This window comes from Canis lupus, chromosome 17 (assembly GCF_003254725.2).
Source record: "Canis lupus dingo isolate Sandy chromosome 17, ASM325472v2, whole genome shotgun sequence".
Taxonomy (NCBI): Eukaryota; Metazoa; Chordata; class Mammalia; order Carnivora; family Canidae; genus Canis; species Canis lupus.
This window is the reverse complement of record NC_064259.1, coordinates 40289902-40315469: the sequence shown is the minus strand read 5'-3', so window position 1 is coordinate 40315469 and position 25568 is coordinate 40289902. Positions and strand designations below refer to the sequence as shown.

The 25568-nt window shown below is 40.0% G+C and overlaps 2 protein-coding genes across 2 annotated transcripts in view; one reads left to right on the top strand and one right to left on the bottom strand.

Moving 5' to 3' along the window:
* TRABD2A (TraB domain containing 2A) overlaps positions 1–25568 on the bottom strand; it is a 165889-nt gene that overhangs the window by 26627 nt on the left and 113694 nt on the right. The window lies entirely within an intron of this gene.
* The window catches only part of DNAH6 (dynein axonemal heavy chain 6), a 231955-nt gene that overhangs the window by 146218 nt on the left and 60169 nt on the right, over positions 1–25568 (top strand). The window contains 13 exon segments of the mRNA XM_025453761.3: positions 5441–5593; positions 6883–7023; positions 8678–8920; positions 10458–10625; positions 11100–11335; positions 12450–12711; positions 14466–14589; positions 15798–15994; positions 17218–17421; positions 18380–18505; positions 20274–20438; positions 22331–22398; positions 24295–24475. Of these exon segments, the coding sequence (XP_025309546.3) occupies positions 5441–5593; positions 6883–7023; positions 8678–8920; positions 10458–10625; positions 11100–11335; positions 12450–12711; positions 14466–14589; positions 15798–15994; positions 17218–17421; positions 18380–18505; positions 20274–20438; positions 22331–22398; positions 24295–24475 (2268 nt within the window).

Here is a 25568-nt window from a genome sequence, read left to right as displayed (position 1 = left end):
AGGGAATTCAGTGCACCACCTTGCTTGATTTAGGTCCCCAAACAATAAGCCATGCAGGCCTGGGGGTCCACTCCACTGCCCTACCAAGACAGGGAAGCTAATTCATAGCCTTACCTGCTACTGAGTATAGTGCCCAGTCCCAGCCATCCAGGAAGCCAAACCAGAGAATCTAGTCAACCATATAGCCCATCCTACTGCCTTGCTTAAGGAGGGAACCAAGTCAACGGTCCTATCCAACTGTTCTCAGCTAGCAGCAACCCACCCCCAACCTCAGAGCTTGCAGTAGCCTCACCCCAAAATAGACCCTGACAGCAACGCCCACCTGCCCAAGGATTGCTAGCTGATGTGTCCAGAAACCCAAACTGAGCAGACTGGTGAAGAACTGTCTCTGCCACAGCAAACCTGTAAAGTCAGGAAAAGGAGACTGCTTACTCAAATGTGCTGATACCAATGTAAGGAATCAAGGATCATGAAAAATCAGGTAAACATGACACCACCAAAGAAAATGAACAAAGCCCCAATATGATCTATGAACTATCAAATATAGAATTCAGAATGATTTTCTTAAATTTAGTGAACTCTTAAGAACCCACAGACAACTAAACAAAATTGGGAAAACAATGGATGAACAGAACAAGGAGTTCAACAAAGAAAAGAAACCATCAAAAAACCCAAACAGAAATCCTGAGCTTAAAAATATAATGACTGAACTGAAAACTTCAATGGAGAGCTTCCAAAGCAGACTTAACCATGCAGAAAGAAAGAATCACTTAAGACAGGATATTTGAAATTTTCTAGTCAGAGGAGCAAAAAGAAAAAAGAATGAAAAAGTCTGCAGAACTTATAGGACATAATGAAAAGAAACAATGTCCCAATTATGAGAATTCCAGAAGAGAAAGAAAAGGGAACAAAAAATTTACTTAACGCAATAATGGCTGAAAACTTTCCTACCCTGGAGAGAGAAAGGGACATCCAGATCCATGAGGCTCAAATAGGTTGGACCTGAACAGGGCTACAATGAGACACATTATAATTAAACATATAAAGAACTCATAAAACTCAATAGCATAAAAAAATCAACTTTTTTAAAAAAGAGCAGAGGAACTTTTTTAAAAAATAGACAGTTTTCCAAAGAAGACACGCACATGGCCAACAGACACATGAAAAGATACTCAACATCAGTAATCATCAGGGAAATGAAAATTAAAACCACAGTGAGATATGACCTCATGCAATGATATGCCAACAAATTGGATAACCTGGAAGAAATGGATAAAATCCTAGAAACATACAGTCTACCATGGCTTTCATCAAAAAGACAAGAGACAACAAGTGTTTGCAAGGATGTAGAAAAACGGGAACTATGTGCACTGTTGGTGGGAATGTAAATAGGTGCAACTGTGTGGAAAACAGTATGCAGGTTCCTCAAACATTTGAAAATAGAACTACCACATGATCCAGCAGTCCCACATCTGGATACATATCCAAAGGAAATGAAAACAGGATCTCCAAGAGATATCTGAACTCCCAGGTTTATTGCAGGATTATTCACAGTAGTCAAGATATGGAAACAACCTAAGTGTCCATCAATAGATGAATGGATAAAGAAGATATAGCATGTACATATATCTATGTACACACATATATATAAGTATACACACACACACACACACATATAATGGAGTATCCTTCAGCCATGAGAAAGAAGGATAGCCTGCTATTAACAACAACATGGATGAACCTTGAGGACATTATGCTAAATGAGGAATTATGCTAATTTGTTGCTTAGTCAACAAAAAAAGATAAATACTGTATAATATCACTTATATGTGAATCTCAAAGAAGCCAAACTCTTGGAAACAGAATATTAGTGATTACCAGAGGCTGGAGGAAGGGGAAAATCATGAGATGTTGGTCAAAGGGTACAAACTTCCAGTTATAAGATGAATTAAGTTCTAAGGATCTAATATACAGCATGGTGACTATAGTTGACAAAACTGTATTATATACTTTATTGTTACAAAGAGAGTAAATCTGAAATGTTCTCACCACAAAAAAAAAGAAAAGAAAAAAAAAAAAGAAATGGTCATTATGTGATGTGATAGAAGTGTTAGCTAATACCATAGTGGCAATCATGTTGCAATATTTAAGCATATCAAATCAATACATTGTACACCTTAAATTTATAAAACATTATATGTCAATTGTATCTCTTTTTAAAAGGATTTTATTTACTTGAGAGAGAGAGAGAAAGGGAGAGAGTACACAGGGGGGAACAGCAGAGGGAGAGGGAGAAGCTGGCTCCCCACTGAGCAGGGAGCCAAAGATAGGCTGGGGGGCTCAATCCCAGGGACCCTGGGATCATGACCTGAGCCAAAGACAGCCACTTAATGACTGAGCCACCGAGGTACCCCATGTGTCAATTATATCTCAGAAAAGCTGGAAAATGAATACAAATACAGTCTTTTTAAAATGAAAAGAGAAGTATATCAATAGATCAATAGATCAATAAAAATATAATAAAACATGAATAGGAAGTTCCTAAAAAAAAAAATTCAAGGGCTTTAAACACCTGAAGAAATGTTCAGTTTCACCAATAACCAAAGAAATTTCAGTAAAAATAAATGTCAGAGGTTGACCTTGCACATTAACAAAGGTTAAAAATCATAATATGCAGTGTTGACAAAGGCATCAGGAAACAGGCCCTGCATAGACTTCACAGGTGAATTTGCAAAATCTTCTGGAACGTAGTTGGCAATATGTAATTAAAGCCCTTAAATTTCTCTTACTTATAATCACAGCTGCATACAAAGTTGTATGTACAAAAATATTGTAGTATTTTAAAATAACAGTTAATTTGAAATAGCCTCATTATTCAATAAGAGAGTCACACAAGTAAATTGTGGTATAATTATACAATAGGACACTTTGTAATAAATTTAAAATTACTTTGTGGAAATATATTAATGTGAAAAATGTTTATGATGTATTGTTATAACACATATACAAATCATCTACCATACAGAGTCTTTGGTTTAATGTATATCTAAACAGAAATGCCATATATACAATTAGAAAATGTCTGGGTCATGGGATTGTGAAGACTTTTTTATTTTCTTCATTTTGTTATCTGTAGTTTCTTATTATTCTGAAATTTAAATTTTTCTTATAGAAGTTTACTGTTGCTTTTAAAAATTAAGTAAGTTATATAAAAAGGCTCTGTTAAAGCTCCAAAGATCAAGTCAGCAAAAGCTCCACTTAAAACAAACAAAAGGCTTTTATACACTGTTGAAAGCCCCAATCAATCTCAAATGTTCTATGCTAATGGAGAGTAAACATAACCATAATAATGAAAATTAATGTTGGTATGCATGTGTATATATACATATATATAAATCTATTATAAATATGAGAAGTTGAGAGAAACAAGAAATTTACAAAATTTAATTTGCTATTTCTAGCAAATACAAAGTAGAAATGCGTATGTTTAGATAATATGAAGAATATAATTTCTAAGCTAGAACTAATGGCTATATACTACATTTATATTTTATAAAGAAAGTAAATATTTTCTAATACTACTGAAAGTTTACAAAAATTGATGTTAGGCTTAAATAAATTTTCAGTAAATTTTAAAAAGCATAAACTATGCTGAAACATTCTTTATCCACACGCTAGTTAAAGGAGAAATTAATGATGTGGCTCAGGACTTTAAAACAGTCATAAAAATTTCCTGAGTGAAGAACATCAAAATTTAAATCTCTATTTAGAGAAGAGGGAAAATGAACTTAATATAAATAAAAATCTGCAAATGCAGTCAAACAGTTCTTAGGGTTAAATTTATAGATTTGAATAAAAAATTAGAAACTACATATATTAGTTCACTTAAAACTTCAGGAAAATAAAGGTCACAAGGAAGCAAAAAGAAAAGTAAGAAAAGCAAATAATAAGATAAAAGCAGATATAAGTAAGTTAGTACAAAGAACTAGTGTTTGCTCTTGGGGAAAATTAATAAGACACAATTATACCAACTTCAAGAAGAAACAAAATGTTACAAGTGAAGAAAATAAAATAACAGGTACTTTGTCATAGTTAAGTAATAGGACTCAAACTTTTTTTAAAATTTTCTTTGGACTCAAACTTTATTAAACTAAAAAGTTAACTGAAACAAAAGGATAAATGATAGATTTTTAAAATATTTGCATCAATTATTAGGCAAAAGGTTTATTTTGTAATCCAAAATTTACCAAAAATTACAAAATTACCTGTTCAAATGTAAAGTAAACTCCAATGTATAAATCGTTACAGTTTGAACAGATTTTTTAATGGAAAATAATAAATGTGGAATCATATTTGCCCTCGTTAATAATCAAAGAAATGCAAATTAAATTCTCCCAAAGCAAAATTCTCCCTAAACTAGCAAAAATAAATGTTAAAGTTTAATGAAATCATACTTGAGTTGAATGGGAAATTTAAAAATCCAGGAACTATTCATGCACTCTAATTGCTAATCCCACTCTTGGGAATTTATCCACAGGAAATAATTCAATTGGGGAGAAAAGTTATAGACCTACATATGTTCTTAAAATGTAAACAAGACTGTGGACCATTTAAGTCTATGTAAAAATAGGGTACATCAGCTCAATAGTGTGTTATGCTCCCATTAATGTTTATAAATACAATGAGTACCCTACAGAATTATGAATAAATATTTATGAGAAAATGTTAGCTGAAAGAGGGTAGAATATAAAATGTTTGCACAGGAGCACCTGAATAGCTCAGTCCGTTAAGCATCCAACTCTTGGTTTCGGCACAGGTCATGCTCTCACCGGTTGTTGTATTGAGTCCCATTTTGGACTCCACAATCATCTGAGAATCTGCTTGAAAATTCTCTCCCTCTACGCCTCCCCCACACACACACTCGTGTGCACTCTCTCTCATATAAATAAATTTAAAAAGTAAATAAAGTAAAATAAAACGTATGTACATATTACTTGAACCATGTTAAATATGAAAGCCTTTTAAGAAACAATACAAAGGGGATCCCTGGGTGGCGCAGCGGTTTGGCGCCTGCCTTTGGCCCAGGGCGCGATTCTGGAGACCGGGATCGATTCCCACGTCGGCTCCCGGTGCATGGAGCCTGCTTCTCTCTGCCTGTGTCTCTGCCTCTCTTTCTCTCTCTGTGACTATCATAAATAAATAAAAAAAAAAAAAAATTAAAAAAAAAATAAAAAAAAAAGAAACAATACAAGGATAAATGAAATGTCAATGTACTTCTGTGTTAGAATATTAAGATTCTATCTAATTTTTAAGATTATTTTCTCTTAAAGATAAAATTAACTCCATGTGAATTTTGATTAAATATTTGCTTTACCACTTACATGTAATAAATGTAAACTGGCTGAGTGAGTTATAATGATCACTCTGCTTTCTTCTACAGATTGTAGTAGAGGAATTCCTGGAAGATATAAATAACATCCTGAACTCAGGTGAAGTGCCCAATTTATTTGAAAAGGATGAACTGGAACAGGTTTTAGCAGCCACCAGACCAAGAGCAAAAGAAGTAGGAATTTCCGAGGGGAACAGAGATGAGGTAGGATACGTCACAATGGTGATGTGGCTTTTGTAAAACAAAAACTTGTGTTAACCTTCCTTTCTTTTTTTTTTTTTTTCCTACAAATATCTTTAAGGAGTCCCACAGAAGTCATAGTCTTGTCCAAACTGGACAGCTTTCCTTATCCTTCTTTCAACACAAATGTATTTCACACATCCACACTGCCCTGCCCAGCGAGTCCAGTACTTTTTATTCCTTTGCCTATCACCAAGGTTATGACACCTAAAACAGAAATGGATTCCCCAGGCTCTCTGGGCCCAGCCCCATCTCAGAAAAACACAGCTCCTGTCGTCTTCCGTTTCTCCAACACAGTGCTAGTTTCCCTAAGCTGTTATTGGTCTACCCCAGTGCTTTCCCTTGCTTCTATCCTTTCTGTGACTACTTCGACCATTCTTGTCCAGTTTGGACAAGACTATAACCTCTGTGGGGCAGTAAGTTTTCTGTTTTTTGCTTTCCACTGATCTCTAGGGAAGTCTGGTGAACCAATGCTTTGAATGTAGGGAGTAAAATATATGGAATTACAAAGGAAACCAATTATATTGGGGGGGAGCCCATCCATGGACTCCTCAAAGGGACACAGAAGAGATCTTTTGTGAGATCTCTCTATTGCTAGGTCAGGGCTCGTAAGTACAAACAGGAGGCTCTACTTCAGCTGATGTAAGCAGAAAGGCATTTATTTGAGACACACAGAATCACCAGGGAGAGCCCAAGAAAGGGACTCAAGGCAAATTCCTCAGAATGAACATGAAATGGAGATGGTAGAAGTCAGTGGTCAGAGAAGCCGCTGAACCAGTCAGCATGCTGCTGCTTCGGCTGCCAGCCCCACAGCCACACATCTCCAGCCACCTGAGAACGTAGCTGACATAAGGAGCCACATCCAGAGGTGGTTGCTCCAGGCCCACACCACTTCTACCAGACTTTGCACCTTCACAAATGGTGGTCCTGCACCTGTCTCTTCCAATGGCCTCTACCCCAAAGCAAAAATGTGTATGAATACCTCTCCACTTTGTTCAAGAGGCCTCCTTAAATACACTGGTGAGGAGGACCTGCACCACATCTGGAATCCTAGTTGCAGTGGAGTCTGCCAAATGTCATTTTTAATCTTTCCAAATTACGTGAGGGGTTGGATTGGAGGTTGAACAAAACACTTTGCATACCTACCACACTAATACTTTTTATTTAGTATTAGCAGACCCAAAGGCATTAGCTAACACTTATTTTCATTGTTACCTCACCCTTACTTTAATTGAAAAATATCTTTTTGTCAGGTGTTTCAGCACTTTATCAGCAGAGTCCGTCAGAAGCTACACATTGTTCTCTGTATGAGCCCTGTGGGGGAGGCCTTTCGGTCCCGATGCCGGATGTTTCCATCCCTTGTGAACTGCTGCACTATTGATTGGTTTGTCCAGGTGGGTGACATCCCAGGACACCTCTCTGGGAAGTTGGATTTGCTTGATTTTTTTTTTAAGTAGGCTCCACACCCAAGGAGTGCCCAACATGGGGCTTGAATTTACATCCTGAGATCAAGACCTGAGCTGACATCAAGAGTCAAGTGCTTACCTAATCTGAGCCACACAGGTGCCCCTGGATTTGCTGGATTTTAAAGGGGTAACACATTGTCCAAGAATAACTCAAGGGTATTTGCATTAGCTTTAAAACCTGCTGGCAATTTACTCTGACAGTGATAATGATTGAACAAAGGCTAAACAATTTATAAAGGAAGAGGAGACTATTGAATTTAGCAATGTAGAAATTATTGGTCATCTTGACAAGAGCTGTTTCAGTGGGATGATGGAGAAGAAGGTTCAAGAAAGAAGAGACAAGAGGAATCAGAGACAATGAACACAGGCAACTCTTTGAAGGACTTTAGCCCCAAAAGAACACCAAGAGATGAGTAGTAGCTACAAGGATATGTGAGGTCAAGAGAAAAGTGGTTTTTTAAATAAATATTTATTTATTCATGAGAAACACACAGAGAGAGGCAGAGACATAGGCAGAGGGAGAAGCAGGCTCCCCATAGGGAGCACAATGTAGAACTTGATCCCAGGACCCTGGGATCACTCCCTGAGCTGAAAGCAGATGCTCAAGCACTGAGCCACCCAGGTGCCCTGAGAAAAGTGTTTTTAAGTGGGAAACACAAACAGCACATGTGTGTGCTGATGGAAATGATCCAGAAAAGAAATAAATATATTGATGGAGCAGCAGACAGAGTTAAGTGTAGTCGTACCAATACCATTGAATAGGCAAGAAGAGATGGGATCAAGTCATCAGTGAAGGGGCCAGCCTGGGCAGGGAGCACACACAGCATACCTCAGAGGGATGGGACGGTGGGGGGGGGGGGGGGCAGAGGAGATGAGCACAGATACAGGGAGATGGGAAGATGTAGAGGTGAGAGCTCACTGAAGCCCTGCTCACATTGCTTCTGTTTCTTTTAGTGATGTGAGAAGTAAGGTCATCAGTTGAGAATGAAGTGGAAAGAGGAAGTGTTAGCAGTCTGTAGAAACATTTCTGGGCTGCTTTAAGAACCCACTGGAGCTAGTAGTCATGAAGCTAAAATGAGGCCAGTTAGCATGATTTGTGTGTTTTTGTCCAGCCATGCTCCACTACACAGTCACAGACATGGGGTAACAGAGGGTTGTATTTGACAAAGGTTCAGGTGAGAGCAAAGAAACAAGAGAGGAGCAAAGAAGTTGAAGAGGGAAAGAGGGGCAGTGATTGTAATGGATCTGCATTATAAACAGAATAAGGATGTGAGGTCCTCGTAATGTATGTGATTTCATTCACAGAATTGTTCTAAATACACCCAATCATTTATTCATTCAATGAACAAATCCTGACTGAACAATGTCCACATGCCAGGCACCGTGCTGGGAAGACCCAGGCCCATCTCCAGTGAATACAGCCATTCAACTCATTACACTTACAGATATGAGTAGGAATTAATTAGGGAAAAGGATGGGGGGACAAAGCAAGGAAGAGGTCCAGAAAAATGCTTTTTCTTATTTGTTAAAATGTGTATTATAGAAAGGCAACAGGTTTTCCAAATTATATCTTTATTTACAGTGGCCTAGAGAAGCACTTCTTTCTGTATCAAAGACATTTTTCTCAAACATCGATATTGGAAAAGAAGAACTGAAAGAGAAGCTTTCCCTCATGTGTGTGAACGTTCACTTGAGCGTCTCTAACATGGCAGAGCGTTATTACACAGAGCTCCGGAGACGGTACTACACAACGCCCACCTCCTACTTGGAACTCATCAATCTCTTCCTGACTATGCTGAGTGAAAAGAAGAAGCAGTTGGTTTCAGTAAGTATAATATTATCAATAAAAAAAAAACTTTTTTTTGGGGGGAGGGGAGGGACTTGAACTCAAAACTTGCCAAAACTAGCAGAAGATCTCTATGCCATCTTACCTGCTGGAGCCTCCTCCAGCCCAACACATTGCCTTGACAACCTGCAACAGATACAAACAAAGTTTCATCTGTTGGCTGAGAGGCCTTCCCCTTCCTTGATATGTCTGATTTTTTTCCTACTGTCATTTACATAAGTGTGCCTCAGTAAAACGATATGGACATCGTAACAGCATGAAAGTTAAGCAGTAAATCAGACATCTGCAGTATTTCGTGAGAAGGAGAACCTTTTGTTAAGCAGTAGAGATGGAGTTTTGGTGGTCCAGCATCTGTCAGGAGTTCCCATTAAGAGCAAGGGCTTCAGCGTCAGCCAGACCATATACAACCAATGTTCTGCCTCTTTCTTGCTGCACACCCCTTGAGCCCCTTGTGTAACTACTAAGTCTTAGTAGAAAATAGGGTTTAGAAATATCTATATCTACCCCTTTGGATTGTTGTGGAGTTTCAATAAGATACTGTGTATGAAGGGCTTGGAATATGATCTGACACATATGAGGTACTCAGAAAAGAGTGGCTGCAATCATCATCATCATCATCATCAGGCAATTTACATGACTTGAAATTTTCAACATTTTAATCAAAATGAAAACATTTTGATATATACCATTAAGATTTTTTAATGTTCTTCAGAAGATTTTCACCTGGTAAATAAATGCATGCTTTGTAAAATAACTTGATAGATATTTTGAAACCTGTCAACTTGAGCCAGGATTCCTTTTTTTTTTTTTAAGATTTATTTATTTATTTATTTATTCATGAGAGACAGAGAGAGAGAGAGAGAGAGACAGGCAGAAGGAGCAGGGAGCCTGACGTGGGACTTGATCCCAGGTCTCCAGGATCATGCCCTAGGCCAAAGGCGGCACTAAACCGCTGAGCCACCGGGGCTGCCCCCGAGTCAGGATTCCTAACTCACCTTCAAAAAATAGTTATTCCTAAGTGCCTCCTCTACTAGGTACTCCCCTGTGATACTAGTCAAAAGTTCCTTATCACTGGTTCAGATCCAGCAAGCAAAGCTGTCTCTAGAGCACTGACAAGTTCTTAGTTCTACTCACCCATCTTGAGGAAACAAGTTCCTAGAGCTACTGTAATCTCCAGGAATTCCTATCTGAACTTACCCTTCATTCATTCAAAATGCTACCAAGTTGCCAAGCTCAGGGGATGAAAATAATATGGTGTGATTCCTCAGTGACCCTACAATCCAGTGAGATGCCAACTGCTATGGTTAGGGGACATGGATCCAAACCCACCATGATGAATGTCATGGTCATTTCCTAGAGTTCTATTACCTGAAGAATTCTGTCTGTTCACAATGTTAAGTATTACAAACTGATTTACCAATTCTGTAGATGTAAAATTCTAATACATGAGTAAGAGATGCCAAGAAAGTTATAGTTTATAAGACTCATTATAACAGATACTTTTGTTGTCATCTAGGCTCGTGACCGGGTAAAGAACGGTCTCACCAAGCTATTAGAAACAAACGTACTAGTAGATAAAATGAAATTAGACCTTTCAGCTTTAGAACCTGTCCTTCTTCAAAAATCACAAGATGCTGAAGCCCTAATGGACAAATTGGCAGTGGATCAAGAAAATGCTGATCAGGTATGCTGTATTCCCTATCATGGATGAGAAGGCTTTGATCACCAACTGATCACTTATATATCATGACATGGGATTGGGTTTATTTTATACATCATTAAAACAATTAAGTGATAGTTTTAGCAATGCTTTTAAGTTGTAAACAAGCTACCTTCAATAAATCAGCCTGGTTCTCTCCCTGAGAATGAGTGAACCCAATGAGTGGGACAGAGAGTGATGAGAAAAGTACCCCCAATGAATATAAAGCAGTAGCTCTTCATCTCCGAAGAAGGAAAGCTTTGTTCTAAAAGCTTTGGCTCAGTTATCCCTTCAGCCTACATGAGATGGACAAAGGAGAGCCTAAAATGCACTGTAGTTGATCCTCTTTCATTATTGGTGTAATCCAGAGGGGCAAATATGACATTATTATTGGCTTTGTTTTTAAACATTGAAATTCAAATACTGAGACCACCTAAGCAGTCATGTTTCAATGGTTAGGTCCGCAGCATTGTGCAAGAAGATGAAGCGACAGCCAAAGTGAAAGCTGAAGAAACCCAAGCAATCGCTGATGATGCTCAAAGAGACCTTGAAGAAGCTCTCCCTGCCCTTGATGCTGCTAATAAAGCCCTGGATTCCTTAGATAAAGCAGACATTTCAGAAATCAGGGTTTTTACAAAGCCCCCAGATATGGTCATGACTGTTATGGAAGCCATTTCTATTCTCTTGAATGCCAAGTGAGTACATCCATAATCATGTGTTACTGAACTGCATGGTGGAATTTCATTGATGCTTTTCTACATTTTTGTTTATATGTCCTCATTCTCTCCTCTGCCTTCTCACTGGTTTGGTCATTCAACAGATTGATCCAACAAGCATTTTTTTGCACATCTGTGTTGTGCTAGATGATGGGAGATACGAAGCTCTTCTCTATAAGGCACATGTAGTATAGTGGGGAGACAGACATGAAAAATAATAATTTCAAGATATGCGAAATTCACATGGCACTTGGAAGTTCCAAAAATGGAGTCTGCTCGTAGAGAGGTGTGAGCCGGTTTTGGGGAGATGATGTTCTCAGGTGGAGAGTGAGGCTGTGGCGAGAGCTCAGGGACCTTTGATGCTCATGGAATGGGATGGGGTTGGGTAGAGGGACAGTGATTATAGCATGCAAGGTCTTGTGTTTCATCCTGGGGTATGAGTTTTTAAACCTTCTTTAGTAATACCCATTTTTTTAATTAAAATTATAAGAAATCTTTCCCTGTAAAACTGATTGAGCAAGGGTAAAGGGCCCAAAGGGCCCCCACTCAGCTTCCTGCTCCTTGGGTAGAGCCTGGGACTTCTGAAGCAAAGCACAGACAAAAAGCCCCGGCCAGAGAAGACTGAGAACCATTGAATATTTTTGACATAATCAGATTTTCATGTAGGAAAGACCAATCTGGCAAAAGTTCACAAGGTCCAAGGTTGACTAAGAGACACAAAACTGGTAAGAACGTGATTGTAGTATCCTGGCAAGAAATTTTAAAGACGTAAACTAAAGCAGGTGGGGTAAAAACCGTGAGGCTGGGGCATTGTACAAATAAAACTATTATTTCTGTGATGTCTTACATTTCTAAAACTACAATTTTATCATCCCTTTCTCTACCAAAACTGGGTTGTATGAAACATTAGTCATCCAGGAATGTCTACCCAGGAATTATGGTACACTTAATTACCATATACTGGGATTATAGTATCGGGATTAAAACTACCCACTGACTGGGATAATATCTTAATATTCTCAAAAGAACATATTTCTTTTGTTCTTAAATTACTTTATTACAGTGCTATTAACTTCTCATGTCTGTCTTTTAGGCCTGATTGGCCAACAGCCAAGCAACTTCTTGGTGACTCTAACTTCCTAAGAAGACTTTTAGAATATGATAAGGAAAACATAAAGCCCCAGATATTGGCAAGACTTCAAAAGTATATTAACAATCCTGATTTTGTGCCTGAAAAAGTAGAGAAAGTGTCCAGAGCATGTAAATCCATGTGCATGTGGGTAAGAGCGATGGATTTATACTCTAGGGTAGTCAAAGAAGTCGAACCAAAGAGGCAAAAACTCCGTGCTGCACAGGTACATTATTTGTATCACAATATTTTATGCAATTAAAAACCGTGATCATTAATCATTCAAGCTCCCGTGACTTTGTGCAACGTAGATAGTAACAATGCTCTTGACACTTAGTTTTTGTTGTAGAAAGATAGCTGGCGAAGATTCTTTTTTCAGAAATGACCTCTAAAATCAGCCCTTTCCCAGCATGAAAGGAAAATGAGTCCTTAGTATATTCACATCATCAGACCAATGGTATTTTTGAGGTGTCCTTTTAGCTCTAGCATCTGATGCTCTGGGTTGCATTGCTAATACTCCCACACTCCGTGGTGTCATCTGAGGTTCTAAAACCAGCTTAAGGGATCCCTGGGTGGCGCAGTGGTTTGGCGCCTGCCTTTGGCCCAGGGCGCGATCCTGGAGACCCGGGATCAAATCCCACGTCGGGCTCCCGGTGCATGGAGCCTGCTTCTCCCTCTGCCTGTGTCTCTGCCTCTCTCTCTCTCTCTCTGTGACTATGATAAATAAATTTTTAAAAAAATTAAAAAAAAAAAAAAAAAAAAACTAAAACCAGCTTAAGCCACAATCGGATGTGAGATCCCAAGCAGAACAAAGAATGCTCATTGTGTGGAGCCAGTTACTGAAAGAACTGTGGCTCTAGAGCAAGCATAGCAACTTTTTCAAGAGTAAATATTTTAAGTTTTGCTGGCTATATGGTCTCCATTGCAATTCCTGAACTCTGCTGTTGCAGCACAGAACCAGCCATCACTAATACACACGAGTAAGCATGGCTAGGTTCCAATGTCACTTTATTTATGCACACAAGAATGTAACTTTTTACAATTATCACGTGTCATGAAATATTCTATTTTTTCCCCAACTATTTTTTTAAAGATTTTATTTATTTATTAATGAGAGACACAGAGAGAGAGAGAGGCAGAGACACAGACAGAGGGAGTAGCAGGCTCCATGTACGGAGCTGGACGTGGGACTCTATCCCAGTGCCCTCCTGGGCTGAAGGCGGCGCTAAACCACTGAGCCACCCAGGCAGCCCTTTCCCCAATTATTTAAAAACATAAAACCAATCTAAGTTTGTTCACTGTACAAAAACAGGCAGCAGGCTAAATTTGGTTTGCAGACCCCTGCTCTAGAGAACTATTTAGGAAAGACTAGTTTTCCCAGTTGCATGAATCTTTCATTTATTTCATCATTTAATCTATTGTAGTAACCCCAAATGCTTTAGGATTAATTAAATTAATTAATTAATCCTACATGCTTTAGGATTAATGTGCAATGGTACATTAATCCCAAATGCTCTAGGATTAATGTACAATGGTACATTGCACTGTTCCTCCATTCCTTCTATGATTTATTTTATTAAGCTTTCTTTCTTGTTTTGTTTTGTTCTGTTGTGGTTCTGCTCTTATATTTTACTTTATTTTCTTTTTAATATTTTATTTATTTATTTGACAGAGAGAGAGAGAGAGAGCACACAGCAAGGGGAATAGCAGAGGGAGAGGGAGAAGCAAGCTGTCCACAGAGCAGGGAGCCCAATGCCTGGCTTGATCCCAGAACCTTGGGAATCATAACCTAAGCTGAAGGCAGAAGCTTAACCCAGGCACCCTTACATTTGTTTTAACTTTGTATACCATATCAAGATCTTTGAGACAAGAAAAAGAGAACATAAATTGTATTTTTTTAAATGTGTTATTAAGTGGGCAAATTTGACCTTCTTTGGGGACCTTGGATTTTCATTTTAAATATTTACTTAATTTTATTAGGCTGAACTTGATATTACTATGGCTACACTGAGAGAAAAGCAAGCATTACTAAAGCAAGTAGAAGATCAAATACAGGCCTTACAAGATGAATATGACAAAAGTGTAAATGAGAAAGAAAGTCTGGGTAAGTAACTCATAAAATGTATGGTGGTCAGGAGTTGCCTGATTTTTTTAATTTAATTCAATTAGCCAACATATAGTACATTATCAGTTTCAGATGTAGAGTTCAATAATTCATCACTTGTATATAACACCCAGTGCTCATCACATCATGTGTCCTCCTTAATGCCCATCACTCAGTTACCCCATCTCCTCTCCAGCAACCCTCAGTTTGATTCCTAGAGTTAAAAGTCTCTCATGGTGGGCACCTGAGTGGCTCAGTTGGTTAAGCATCTGCCTTTGGCTCAGGTCATGATCCCAGGGTCCTGGGATTGAGTGCCACATAGGGGCTCCCTGCTCAATGGGGAGCCTGCTTCTCCCTTTCTCTGTCCCCCTCATTGCTTGTTCTGCTCTCTCTCTCTCTCTCTCTCTCTCTGTCAAATAAGTAAATAATCTTTTTAAAAAGTCTCTCTTGGTTTTGCTCCCTGTCTGATGACTCCTATTTGGTTTTCCCGCCCTTCTCCTATGATCCTCTGTGCTATTTCTTATATTCCACATATGAGTGATACCATATGATAATTGTCTTTCTCTGATTGACTCATTTTGCTCAGCGTAATACCCTCCAGTTTTATCCACATTGATGTAAATGGTAAGCATCCTTTCCGATGGCTGAGTGATAGTCCATTGTATATATATACCACAAGGAGTTGCCTGATTTCTAAAAGTAGAGTTCAGGCCATCAGATCTCTGCTTCCATCCAACATGTAGCACGTATTTCCATGAGTGTACTGCACTGGCCTTCTAGTGTAAGATTAGAACTGCATATATGGCATACGTTCAACTCCTGTATGGGAAGCTTGAAAGAACTATGGCTCCAGAGCAAGAGTGGCAAACTTTTGGGACATGGCCAACATGTTAGGATATGTTCCGTTATAACACAATGCAGCATATGAATTTGATCCACAAAATAAATACTACACAGACACAAAGAAAGCTATCTTCAGCCAGAGTAATAGATTATCAAAAAGGAGTTGTTTGCATGGAAGAGGCAAACTTGGACTTGGTTCTGGAATGGGAAATAATGCTGAATTGCCGTGAGGTTTCATAGAGATATACTGACACCATTAGCTAAATAACGCTGCTATTAAAAAAAAAAAAAAAAAGCAGGTGAAGAAATTTCTTTATTTTAGGAAAATACGAATAGCATAACTTGATTTTCTTAAAATCTTCTAGCAAAAACTATGGCCCTGACCAAAGCACGTCTGATACGTGCTGGAAAGCTGACGGCTGCATTAGGAGATGAGCAAGTTCGATGGGAAGAAAGCATCCAGAAATTCAATGAGGAGATATCAAATATAATTGGGAATGTGTTTATAGCAGCAGCTTGTGTCGCGTATTATGGGGCCTTCACAGCCCAGTATAGGCAATCGGTGAGTAAACTCACTTTCTGTGAGAAGTGGTGAAAAGCAACTGAAACTGGCAGAGGCAGGGCAGGGGAGATCATTTTTCTGAGTTTACAGGGAGGCTCTCCACGATGAAAGTTCTCCATGATGGAAACTTACTTATACACCCCACAGCCCTCCACCTACCCCCATCAGGCAGCAATTGTCTACCACAGGATTTCCTTAACACCCTCCTTCTTTTCCTTTCCTACCTTAGAAAGTTAGATACCATTTCCTTATATAACTCAAGAACCTGGGGAAGAAAATGGGACAGGGAGTCCCCTCCCCTTATGATCAGAAGCAGCATCTAAAGTTAGCCAGGATGGGGGAACCTGTGTGGCTCAGTCAGTTAAGTGGCTGACTCTTGATTTTGTCTCAGGTCCTGATATCAGGGTCATGAGATGGAGCCCCACATCTGGCTCCACATTCAGTGTGGACTCTGCTTGAGATTCTCTCCCTCTGTCCCTCCTCCATCCCCTTATCTCCCCATCCCCAACCTCCCGCCACCCCCAACCCCCGCCCTGATCTATCTCTAAAATAAATAAATAAATATTTAAAGTCAACCAGGATGAAGTGTTCTGATTTGGCAAGACTGCTACAAAGGGCTAGGCAATGGAAAGGAGCAGGACACTAAATTATTTGGAGAGATTTTCAAGCCATTTTTATGAAATGCCTTCCTTAAAAAGGTTTCTTCTTTGCCCTTGAGTTATAAAATCTAGTTAGTAAAGGACTCAGAGATTCAACAGGAGCTCAGGGGTCATCTGGTGCCATGTGGACAGTGCCAATTATGCTTTTGGACTATACCACTAACTGAAGGAGGTAACATGCTAACATCCTCTGCCTCACCCACTAATTGCTAGTGGCACCCATAGTCATTGTGATAACCCCAAACGTCTCCACATGCTTCCAGATACTCCCAAGGGGGACAATACAGCCCTGGTTGAGACTACTTTGACAACCTTTGTCATTTATACATGAGAAAACTGAGGTTCAGACAAGGGGAATGACATTCCCAAGGCCACAGCTAGTTTGTGATATGGTTCTAGGCCCCAGATCTCCCAACTGTTAGTTATTCCACTTCCTGTGTCCTGTGCCTTAATGCCTAGGGTGCAGCAAGAGATACATAGAACTGACTTTAGCCATAACATTTTGTGTATCCTCATTTACCAAGTGTTCTGACTATATACAAGTAAACTTTCCTCCTCCCACAGCTTATAGAGTATTGGATCCAGGACTGTCTGTCTCTGGAGATCCCAATCAATCCTTCCTTTAGTCTCATTAACATTCTTGGTGATCCCTACGAAATACGGCAGTGGAACACTGATGGGCTGCCCCGTGACATGATATCAACAGAAAATGGCATTTTGGTTACTCAAGGGAGACGGTGGCCTTTGATGATTGATCCCCAGGATCAGGTGCGTAACAAGTGCATCAGATGAAGAGCAGCCTCCTAGCTCTGCTTAATGTTATGCTGTCTGTTCCGAATTCTAAAAGTGGATTTGAACACACTTGTAAGATGTTGGGGATTTAGACCTAGAAGGGAGTTTAGAAGGCTTCTAGTCCCAAGGGTACTCCAGTGGTTCAGTCAGTTAACTATCTAGCTCTTGGTTTTGGCTCAGGTCATGATCTTGAGGTCTTGAGATCAAGCCCTTCATTGGGCTCTGCACTCAGCGAGGTGTCCGCTAGAGATGCTCTTCCGTCTACCCCTCCTTCACTCACATACACTCTCTCTCTCTCTCAAATAAATAAACCTTTAAAAAAAAGTATTCCAGTCCAAGTTACTCATTTTTGTAGAGGCAGAAGGTGAAAGGGAAGAGTCCAACTGTTCTGCATACTTAATTTTGATTAGTTTTGTTTATGGGCTTGACCCTTAGTTTTCTGTTTGCTATGGGAACAGAAATTCAATCCTATATAGTTCTTGTTCCTAAAAGGTCTGAAGAGTCATAATGAAGTCAGGGTAGGATGGATTTTAGGGCAAGTCTGCCTAGAATTTACAGAATCTCATTGTCTGACTCTTAAGTCCATGGATCATATTCTTCTAAGTAAGATTTAGAAAAGGGAGCTACTATCAGAGCAAGAAAGACAGCTTGAATAGATTAAGGATGGGCTTTTTCCCTAGATGTGTCTGTTCTTAATATGTTCCAAATTTGAATAAACTGAAGAATTTCAGTTCAGCCAAGCACTGGAGTTTAAAAGGTGTTTTTATTTACAGAGGGGGTGATGGTGGTGGTATTTTTATTTTATTTTATCTTTATCATCTTTCAAGCCCATTTCTAAAATGAACAAAATTTCTAAACTTTACTCTAAAAACTTTAACTTTCTAGTCATTTATAAAACTCTGTCCAGTGTTCTGCTCTATGTTTTATCAAACAGGCAAACCGTTGGATAAGAAACAAGGAAAGCAAAAGTGGTTTAAAGATCATTAAGCTTACAGATAATAATTTCTTACGTACACTTGAAAATTCAATCCGACTTGGCTTACCTGTCTTACTGGAAGAGGTTTGCTTTCACTTTTCTTTTCTCCTGTTAGTCCCCAACGTTCTGACCATATCGGGGATCCTATACAGGCCACACCCACATCGTGTTAGAGACACCCATCACCTCCATTTGCAAACTGTTCACACCAATTGCTTTGCTCCTTAAACAGTGCACTATCACACAGGGAGCAGTCTGTTGACTGAATGATTTTTCTGATTCCAGACATTGTTTTGGTGTTAGTGGGATAGTGGTGTTAGTGTTAGCCAGAAGCTCTGGCTTCTGACAATGCTGATTCTCAGGCCTCTTTGTGGCTCTTGATGGTTAGCTGCCATGAAAGTGCAGAGCAGTAGGGCCATCAGGCCAGCAGGGACTGTCTACACACACTGATGATGGGAAGCCAGCAAAACATCCCAGGGAGCATAAATATTATTTTCTACCCTTCTGGCCTTGACCAACACAGGTAAGGTTCTGTAATGGGTCTCAGGCCCTCACTCAAACCCTGATGTTACAGGGAAGGGTAGAGTCTCCCAAAATCATTAGTACAGTTACATTAGCCCCAAGCAGGATTCTTCAACCCCAGTTTACTTGGTAACACTGAGGTCTCGGGGGGAATTTCTCTTCTCATGGTAGGGGCCAAAAGACTTTCTATGATGTTTCTATGATGTTCTGCAAGGCCCCAGACAGCAGGGCCTTGCAGCTGTAGCTAAGTGCTTTTAGGAGCAGGGGGTGGGCCACTGGTCAGCACCCCAGCCAGAACAGGATACTCTGACCAGGCCTGTCCTGCTTTCTGTGACTTAGAGTCATTAGCATTAGGCACCTCGCTGCTTTCTCCATTTGCAAGGTGGTATTTTCCAACTTTGTCTCCACCTGTCATGAGTGTGAAATGGAGTTAGTCCACCTCAACCAGCATTGTTCAGTGAAATAGAATGGATTTTAAGAGCACAAAACTGTATCATAATCACTAAGGAAAATTTTATCTCATAAACTTTTGTTTTATGAAAATAACTTACATTCTAGGGTATCATATCACAGTGTGAACTAGATTTGTTAACTATGGATTACAATTAAATTTTGACAGCTCCTGGGCCATGGACCTCCATTGCATCCATGCTGACATGAAGATGTTTGTCATGGGGTCCAATAGAAGTGTCTGCCCAGGTTCTTACCCACAATCAAATTTGCTTTGAGGGAAAGAAAATAACTGTCATACAGAAATAGGGCCACAAATTTTTTCTATAATGAGCCAGATATTTTCAGGGTTTTTTTTTTTTTTTTAGGCTGCATACAGTCTCTGTAAATATTATTCAAATGAATATTCTTCTTAGTTTTTGTTTGGTTTTAGGGTTTTGTTTTTACAACCCTTTCACAGAGTGAAATCATTTTCAGCTTAAGAGCCATACAAAAACAGGCCACAGAGGGTGGGATTCGACCTGCAGGCTGTAGACCTCCATCCCCTGCCTTAGAGCAGCCATGAACAGATCATTTGTCGGGGTTCTGTTGAAGGGCTACCTATAGAGACCCTCCTTTCTCAGTCTTCCTTATGGGGATGATTGGTATGCACAGTTAGTCTTAACAGCTGTATTGCCTTCACATGCTCTTAGTTGCTTAGACTACTACCCATAAGATAACCCCTGGAAAATACACAGAGGTAGTGAGTGCACAGTAAGAAATATCTATTAGATCACGGGAAAATTGTTCATTGAGTAAATTTGGAGGCCTAAGGAATTTAGAGAAGTTGATGCTGTCCATTTTAATGGCTTATTTTTTGTATTCTATTTTAACTTTTAAGCTTAAAGAAACCTTGGATCCAGCTCTAGAACCCATTCTCTTGAAGCAGACTTTCATGAGTGGTGGACGGCTGCTCATTCACCTTGGAGACTCAGACATTGATTATGACAAAAACTTTAGGTTCTATATGACAACCAAATTGCCAAATCCCCACTACCTGCCTGAGGTATGAGCTGCTGGTCTGGAATTCCCAGCCTCAATGGACTATACGTGTGATGGGTCTCTGACGTTTGGTGGGCCTCCCCCAGGTCCCTCTTCCCCCTCTGCTCTTCCACCCCCCTTCATTCCACTGTCCTCCACTCTTGCTTCTCTTCTGCATCCTGACTCTGATTCTAGTTGCCCTTCTGTTTGCCATTCAATTGGACTTGAGTCCCTCCCCACCTGGTCCCTAGGCTCTGGACCGTCCACTGCCCTGTTGCTCCTTTTCTGCGCTCTTGCCACCTCCCTCTGGCCCCACAGCTGCTTTCAGAACACAGGCCAGCACTCTCTTCTAATCATTCTCTTCTCTCCTTCAGCTCAATGCCATTTGTGCCCTTCTTCTTGTGGCTCATAAATGACCTAGGGCTTCACTTAGAGTCTGTGGGGAGAGGGGGACATGCTGATGTTAACATTTGCAAATGCCCGTGGCAATCAGCCCCAAATAAAGAAGTTGCTTGCTTGAAAACTCTGGTGACTGGCACCATCAGAGACTCATGAGTCAAACATCCAGTGTGTCTGTACTTAGAGTTCTGGAGGATGGGGTATCTTGTTCTCCCTCATACCCTTAGACTGTGAGGGGATCTGTGTGAACCTCACTTCCACACGCCCGTCCCTGAGCCACAATGGGAGTGGGAAGAACCCCTACTCTTGGGCTGCAGAGCCCAAGGCAGTTGCAACAGAAATGAAGCCACCTGGGTCTCCTTTCTCCCCTCCTGCACAGGGCTCCAAGGGGTCACGCCTCCCGTGTAGCCCCCGGTGCTGCCCCAGCTCCAGGCAGGACCTTCCCAGCCCAGCGGGTCTCCCCTTCTCCAACAGGGCCCACGCGATAGGGGAAAGAACTTCACTAATCAGAACTTACTCCCTTTCTCTCCCCTCGCATACCCCAAGAACTGAAATCCTTCCATAAACCATTCCACATAGTGTCATTTCTAGTTATTGATCTTCTCATAGCTGCCTGTCTTCTCTGAATGTGCTTAGGTGAGATGGAACTGATACACTCTTGAATAAGATGAGGGATATGCCACTAAAAGCCCAGGTCAGGATATTCCTTGTCAGCATACAGCCACTGGCAGAGCTCATGTCCCAAGTTCCACTGTGAGGTTTAGAAAAGTGACCGATGTGCCGATGACTTACAACCTTCTCACTCACTCCACTTCTGAGAGGGAGCATCGCACACCTTACCTAACATTAGCTCTGTGACTCTGGCCAGTTATTCCAGTTCCTGGATCCTCAAGTCAATTAACCAAGAAGTGGAGATAAAGCCTACTTCAAGGATTTGTTGTGAAGATTAAATAAGAATAACATGTAAAATACAGAGTGTTCAAACATTTTTTTTGTTGACACAATATATATAAAGCTCTATTTATTACCAGTAATTGCTTTTTTTTAACAAGGACAAACTATATACAAGTCACTGTAACTAAGTGATTTTATTACCTCATTTGGTCTTCACAAATATCCTATGAGTTATAACTATTATTATCCCAATTTTTAAATATCAGGAACTGAAGCTCGGCATGGGTGAGGTGGCTTGTCCAACATTCACTAAAGAGTGCATCTAGAATCAGAGCCCAATTTTTCTAACCCTTTGCTGGCTCACCTTTCCTGAAAGCACCATGTAGGGTTCTATAACTATGGCTGGTAAGGAACAAGACTGTCACTCATACTGCAGGGGAAGTCATATTAGGATTTTGTAAGACCTAGTACACTTGGTGGGTGTGTGGGTGGGTGGGTATGTTCACAATTAGATCTCAGATACATCCAGCCATGTAATAATGAGCCATGTTCTAAGAAAGAAAGCACTTCTTATTTTACCCATCTGAACTTAAGCATTTTTATGTAAATCTGCTTCTCTTTTAGGTGTGCATTAAAGTTACCATCATCAATTTCACTGTAACCAAATCAGGTCTAGAGGATCAGTTATTAAGGTAAAAAAAGGAGGGGGGAAGGGGGAGCAAGCACAGTTTTCTAATATTTTGTTTAGAAATTGTGACAAAACATTTTAATGCGTGAAAGCACCACTCACCAGTTCTCAGTCATAAAAATGATAGTAAAGGACCAGGTTCTTCATCTCTTGTCACTTTGGCAGCTGCCAGTTTCACTCAGTCTTCTCAAGGAGATTAGGGATATACCCTTAATTCTCAATCACGGTTTGGACCAGGTCTTCAGCCCAGCCCTGCCTCTTCCCCTTCACTGGGGTTTCCAGTCTTGGGGAAGTGAATGAAGTCAGTGGTTGTGTGGCTCCTTGAGATGCTTTGCTCCATACCTGTGAGAAAAACTCCCAAATACAGCTTTCCTCTTTTACCTGTCTGTCTACATGTGTTTTCTTGGTGTACTTAATTTTACCTACATTTGTCCACCTCAAAAAAATACCCTCTTTCAGTACACTCTGTGATTAATTCTCTCTTCCCAAAAATGAGATTATGAATTGTTGATATTAATTATCAGAATTAGCCAACAGGCATAAGAGACAAAAAATGTATTTATTGAAATAATATCATTTATATTGGTTAAAAACTCATTATATGTGTGTGTGAATATATATGAGTATGTATGTGTATATTCATACACTAATTCTAAAGGAAAAAATAATTTAGACCCATGTTTAAAATAAGTTGTCAAGCCCCTCAAGTTAGGCCAAAATTGGGTCAAGATCACCTAGATGTATTCCCATAATCACTGAGTGTGAGGCACGTTTTCCTTGTTTATTTTAGGAATCTATTCTAACAACTGCTAACTTAACTTCCACTAGGCATCTTTCCAGACAAAGGATAGACTACATTTTATGGACATGTTTGAAGGACATGGTTGACCAGTTTTCATACCAGTGCACTCCCATGAAGAGTTAACATATAGTTGTGTCACAAGCTGTCAGCACGTTAGACTGCTGGGGACACAGAGAAGTGCCCTGGAAGAGAGAATGTTGAAGCTCAGGTGTAGAGTACAGAATCTCTGGGTTATATTTTATACTCCTCTCTTCTGAAAAAATTATTTTAGCAAATGAACTTAAGATTTCTTGTGGTGTTCAGATATTAATTTTTAAAGTTTCTGAAATCAGTATGTACATAATAAAGGAACAATGAGGAAGTTCATCCTAGTGGGTAAAGCATGTGCCCTGGAGTCAGCTAAGTCAGGGACAAGGCCAGCTCCACCTCTCAGAGCCACTAGACCTCAGGAAGTGTCCCCCTAGGTTCTGTTCCCTCCTCTACAAGCTGGGGTGGTAATCATAGTGCCCACCTCACAGGAGCATTCAAAGAATTAAAAGAGAAATCCTCATAAAATCCTAAGTGGGGCACCTGGCACTGAGTAATGCTTAATAAAGATTAGTTCCTGCAAACATAGGACTGGGAGCAAATTACGAAAGCACAAGTGAAAGGAGATCTAAGTTCACATGTTTAGACAGGGGTGGAGCTGGAGGTAAGCCCCTTTATTAGACCTAGTCAAGACTTGTTTCATGGAGGTGCTAGAATTTCAGAATTGCCCTTAAAAAGAATGTCCAGGCACCATTTTCAGACTGGCACAAGCAAGCATTAGAAACAGAAATTGAAGGATTAGGAAACCCAAGCACTGAGAAGGTTTTCCAAAGAGAAGACGAGCAGAAGCTATGGGGACAGTGATAGGGTGTCAGTTTTGAAATACAAGATAAAGAATCAGAACTAACAAGTTATTCAGTGAAGAGCCACTGTGTAAACCCAGCAAAGAAGGGCCTGATGCACTAGGATTTGGCTAGCACCCTTTGTACTCAGCTAAGTAGCAAAGAAAGATAGAAGCAATTTCAGGGCACTGCTAACGCCATAAGTGAAGTCTTCCAACTTCGGTTCCAGTGACGTGGTACGACTCGAAAAACCGGAGCTGGAGGAACAAAGAATCAAGCTCATTGTGAGGATCAACACAGATAAAAACCAGCTGAAAAGTATCGAGGAGAAAATCCTGAGAATGCTCTTTACATCTGAGGGAAATATTCTGGACAACGAAGAACTTATTGACACACTCCAGGACTCAAAGGCAAGGAAAATAGTTTCAGCATTGATAGAAGGGGTGTTGCTTCGGAAGTTACAACTGCAGCTTTGGAGGGTACCGCCAACAATCTTATAGCAAGAATCGTACAGCCACACCTGGGTTGTCAGGGGTAACACAAGAGTGAGCCGAGTTGGCAGGACCTCTCATCCCCCAATGGAAGAGGAGGTAGATAGATTGTGGACAACTGTTCCTCTTATCTGTAGTGTTTTTTTTTTTTTTTTTTTTTATTTATGTATGATAGTCACAGAGAGAGAGTGAGAGAGGCAGAGACACAGGCAGAGGGAGAAGCAGGCTCCATGCACCGGGAGCCCGATGTGGGATTCGATCCTGGGTCTCCAGAATCGCGCCCTGGGCCAAAGGCAGGCACCAAACCGCTGCACCACCCAGGGATCCCTTGTCTGTAGTTTTTAAATCAAGCATGGCATGTAAAGAACTGGGACAGGAGCAATTATATTCACATTAATATCACCCCCTTCAGGAAGCCTCTGGGGTATGCCCAGCAGGAATTAATCTCTTTGTCCTTGGAACATCTGAACCAAGTTATCTGACCTCTTTTACAGCCCTTGACGTTGTTTACCTTATGTCACCATTCTCACATCCCATGTCTTAAATTCCATGTTAGGCTGTTGAATTCAGTGTGGAATCTGTGAATAGTTCAGCTTGATACTCCTTCTCCAAGGGCTAACTGATGTCCTTGTGTATAACTGGAGCTCAATACAAATGTCATAATCGTAAGATGAAGTTTTACATTAAACCCATAATCTTGTACTAAACCGTTTCTCCAATTCAAACTATAATTTTAAAAGTATACTGGGAATATAACCCATAAAATTGTTTTCGTCCATTCATGAGAAACAGAAAGTGACTCACTAAAAAGAAATCCTTTTGACATGAAGTACAGATGACCATGTTCTTTGTCCTTCAATGATATCAGAAATGATACTGCTTTATATCCTACAGTCTCTTGAGATCTCAGTATTTAAACAATAATAAGTAATTTTGGCTCTCCCATTTCTTTCCTCTCTTTGCTTCTTTGTACTTCAGTCTCTTTACCTCTTTCCATTCACTCTTCCTTGGA